The sequence below is a fragment of the Monodon monoceros genome, unplaced genomic scaffold, assembly GCF_005190385.1.
Source record: "Monodon monoceros isolate NGI ecotype Baffin Bay Population unplaced genomic scaffold, NGI_Narwhal_1 Super_Scaffold_7, whole genome shotgun sequence".
Lineage (NCBI taxonomy): Eukaryota > Metazoa > Chordata > Mammalia > Artiodactyla > Monodontidae > Monodon > Monodon monoceros.
This window is the reverse complement of record NW_021703784.1, coordinates 57,970,136-57,974,095: the sequence shown is the minus strand read 5'-3', so window position 1 is coordinate 57,974,095 and position 3,960 is coordinate 57,970,136. Positions and strand designations below refer to the sequence as shown.

The window sequence follows — 3,960 nt, the reverse complement described above, 5'->3', positions numbered from 1 at the left end:
CATCAGCAGATCATGCCTCGTGGTTCCTCTTATGCAGGACCCTCTGATTGTGGGTGAAATACTGGCTGGCAAAATCCGGAAGGGGATGTCTAGAGAGGGGTGGTGGCTCCCTCCTCGTCACAGAGCAAGCTAGTGTTAAAATGTCCTCAGGTGGGGGTGGATCCTACCATCTGGCCCAGACCTCGCCAGGCCGTTCGTGTCGCTCGGCTCAGCTGTGCTGTGGGGTAAGCTGGGTGGGGAGGCCAGAAGATCTGCGCTTGCGGGGGAGGCAGGAAATCTGACCAAGAGTCTTACGGTGGCTTTCTGGCAGAAGTGGGTGGACATGGCCTGGCGGATGACACAGTTGCTGCTTCTGGCTTTGGTGGCTGCTGAACGGGGTGCCCAGCCCAGGATTTCACAGGCCAGGACAGACCTGCTCAACGTCTGCATGGATGCCAAGCACCACAAGACAAAGCCAGGCCCTGAGGACAAGCTACATGACCAGGTGAGGATGGAGTGACGTCTGGGGTAGGGGAGACGGCTGACCCCAAAAAGGGGAGAAGTTAGGGAGATGGGAAGATCAGCTTTGGCAGGTGATGGAGGCAGGAGGGTGGCTGAGGTGATCCTGGTGGACCCTCTCTCAGGAGGCCACTACAATACCGGGGTGACTATTTATCTAGCACCCTCTATGGGCCAAGTGTTTTCCTCACACCTTGTCGTGAATGTGTCCAAAAGGCCTCCTTGGTAGGTGGATGGTGGTCTCTACTTATACAAATGATGAAATAGGCCCAGAGAGGGCATAGGTACATGTGGGAACTGAGAAGCCAGTCATTAGCAGGTGCCAGGAGAGGGACTGGTGGAACCTTTCCCAACCTTCATTATGTGCCAGCCCACGGAACTCAAAGTCAAGGTAGAAGAGACAGGTCCCTCATGGTCACGATGTGACAAATAACTACAAACAGGCCAGGTCCCCACCCCCATTAGGTCCTGAAGAGACAGTGACAAATCAGGTATGCTGGGAAGACTTCCAAGCAAAGGGACCATTGGTCTTGGCCTTGGAGGATGAACTAGAGTTTTCCAGGAAGAAAAAGAAGGAAAAGGCAGCCTAGCAGAGGACAGCATGTACACGGGTTGGAGGGTGACAGCACAAGCAGTGGCAAGTCTAGTGTGGCCAGAGCCAAGGATACTGCTGCACACAGAGAAGGGGAGGTGAGGCCTGAGTCCCCGTGTCATAGGGAAGGCTCCTGAAGCAGCTCAGAGAATCTGAGCTTGAAGTTGAACTCCAGGCTCCTGAGAGATGCCGATATCTCATTCCTTCCGGTCACCCCCTCTCCTCCCTACAAGGCTTCATGCTGCTGGAGGGCTGGGGTGTTCCCAGGGGAAGACTGGCATGGACTGCTTCCAGGGTCTCCAAGTGAAAAGAGGGAAGCCCGGCAGCCCATTACCTCCGAGTCATTTCCAACTGTTCATTTGCTCTGTGTGTGTGTGCATGTGTGTGTAGTAAAATATCCATAACATAAAACTTGCTGTTTAAGCATTTCTAAGGGTACAGTTCTGTAGCATTAGGTAGATTCACATTGTTGTGCAAACATCACCACCATCCATCTCCAGAACTTTTTCATCCTCCCAAACTGAAAGTCCACACCCATCACTGCATTTCTAGAACTTTTAAAGTTCTTTATAGGAATTGTTTTTTTTTGCCGCACGCCGCGGCTTGTAGGATCTTAGTTCCCTGACCAGGGATCAAACCTGGGCCCTCGGCAGTGAAAGCGCACTGGACCGCCAGGGAATTCCCAGAACTTTTTAAGTTCTAAAGGTTGCTTTAAAGAACGCTAAGCAGCACTTCCTCCTTGCCAAGAAATGATGCAGACACAGACCTTGGAGGGAGTCAGGTGATTCTAATTCTGAGGGATGCAGGCTATATGGGAGTGGCTGGTTTTGCTGAGTCTCTAGCATAGGCCAGGAAGTGCTTTTCATTCTATTTAATTTAGTCAATTAATTTATTTATTGGCCATGTAGCACAGCTTACAGGATCTTAGTTCCCCGACCAGGGATTGAACCCACGTCCTTGGCAGTGAAAGCGTGGAGTCCTAACCACCGGACCGCCAGGGAATTCCCCACTTTTTTTTTTTTTTTTTTGCGGTACGCGGGCCTCTCACTCTTGTGGCCTCTCCCGTTGCGGAGCACGGGCTCCGGACGTGCAGGCTCAGCGGCCATGGCTCACGGGCCTAGCCACTCCGCACGTGGCATCTTCCCGGACTGGGGCACGAACCCGCATCTCCTGCATCCGCAGGCGGACTCTCAACCACTGTGCCACCAGGGAAGCCCACCCTGCTTTTCATTATATTAACTAACTCTTTTGGAGGCAGAAACCACTGACCCTGGCTGGCAGGTCAGGGATGAGGTGCATGGGGTCTTGCAGGGGGACCAAGAGTTGAGCACCTAAGGAACTGCATGCACGAAGCTGGGGAGGCCTGGAAGCAGGTTCTGTGGCAGCAGCCCCGGGCGTGGGCTGGGTTATTGGAGAGGGGTTGGTTTGGATCCACCCTCAGGGATTTTCCTTAGTTTCTCCTGAGTGCCCAGACCTGTCACATCTCCCTTCTCACTTGAGCCTGGATGCTAGAGTTCATCTCAGACATTTTTAGCAACTGGCTCATGATTGCTCAGCTCTTGACTCCCAGCCTACGGCAATTTCTAAAGAGAAATCTCCACCACTTCTACCATCTTACCTGCCTTGAATTCACCTTTTCTAGGATTGCGTCCCATGTCTAGTCAGGCCCATGTTCAGGCCTATGTGTGGTCATTGCCCCTCTGCTTTTAAGACCTACCAGGAGTCCCCTCGCCTGGGGTTCTGGACCCTGAGAGGGCCAGACTGGCCCCCTTCCCCTCCACCCCTCACCGCAACCTGGACCAGGCTCCTCCCTCTCCTCTCTGTCCTGACGTAAAACCTTAACCTTACCACCCACAAGGGGTGCAGCTTACTTAAAGCTCTGTAAAAATCGGAGTAACGATCTTTTACTCGATAACCGGTTATTGAGAAGATAAAGTGCAAAAGCCTCAGGGACTTTGCGTCTGCTATTTTCACTGCCCCCAATGATCTCTGTCTCCCCCCTCCCCACCCCTAACTAAAACCATAAGTGCAAGGAGGGCAGAGATGTGATCTATTTTGTTCATTACAGTATTCGCAGCACCCAGCACAGTGCCTGCACTCAGTTCATACTGTCTCAGTGCAAAATGAGTAATCTAAATAACCCAGAAAACATGAAATAACTTTGTAAACTGCTGAGACATGTACAAATAATAATTACTCCCCCAGACGATGGTCCCCAGGTCTCCCATATCCCCTGTGTTACTTTCTGTTAAAAGTCAATTCTACTATTGCCTCTACCCCACAATGAGGGCTCCTCAAGGCCAGGCTTAGAGGCAGCCTCCCCAGCGACGGTTCCTCTGGGTGGCCTACGCGAGGCAGAGGAACCAGATTCTGGAGGAGATGGCCATGGTGGGTCAAGGACTTAGCCCCGTGTCTTCCCCTCCCAGTGCAGTCCCTGGAAGAAGAACGCCTGCTGCTCTCTCAACACCAGCCAAGAAGCCCATAAGGATATTTCCTACCTGTACAGATTCAACTGGGACCACTGTGGCAAGATGAAGCCCGCCTGCAAGCGCCACTTCATTCAGGACACCTGCCTCTACGAGTGCTCGCCTAACCTGGGGCCCTGGATCCAGGAGGTATGGGCACCATCCCCACAGACATGAACCTCAGCAGAGGGCAGGGCCCACCGGCCACTTGCAGGGAGGGCGTGGTCCAGACACTCTGGACTGAGGGCGGAAGAGGCACCGCCCCCTCCCCCAGCCCTGGACTCCATCAAGGCTGTAGCAGCTGAGATCCCTGGCTGACTGGAGCCCTCCCTCCCCCCACTCCCCCCAGGTGAACCAGAGCTGGCGCAAAGAACGGTTCCTGAACGTGCCCCTCTGCAAAGAGGA

General features: G+C 53.4%; 1 protein-coding gene across 1 annotated transcript in view; it reads left to right on the top strand.

The window, feature by feature from the left end:
* The first annotated feature begins 322 nt into the window (after positions 1-322).
* The window catches only part of LOC114886741 (folate receptor alpha-like), a 3,886-nt gene continuing 248 nt past the window's right edge, over positions 323-3,960 (top strand). Inside the window, exons 1-3 of the mRNA XM_029207662.1 lie at positions 323-484; positions 3,517-3,705; positions 3,905-3,960. The exon at positions 3,905-3,960 is cut by the window's right edge and continues 248 nt beyond it. Coding sequence (XP_029063495.1) covers positions 323-484; positions 3,517-3,705; positions 3,905-3,960 — 407 coding nt within the window. The remainder of the gene's footprint in view (positions 485-3,516; positions 3,706-3,904) is intronic.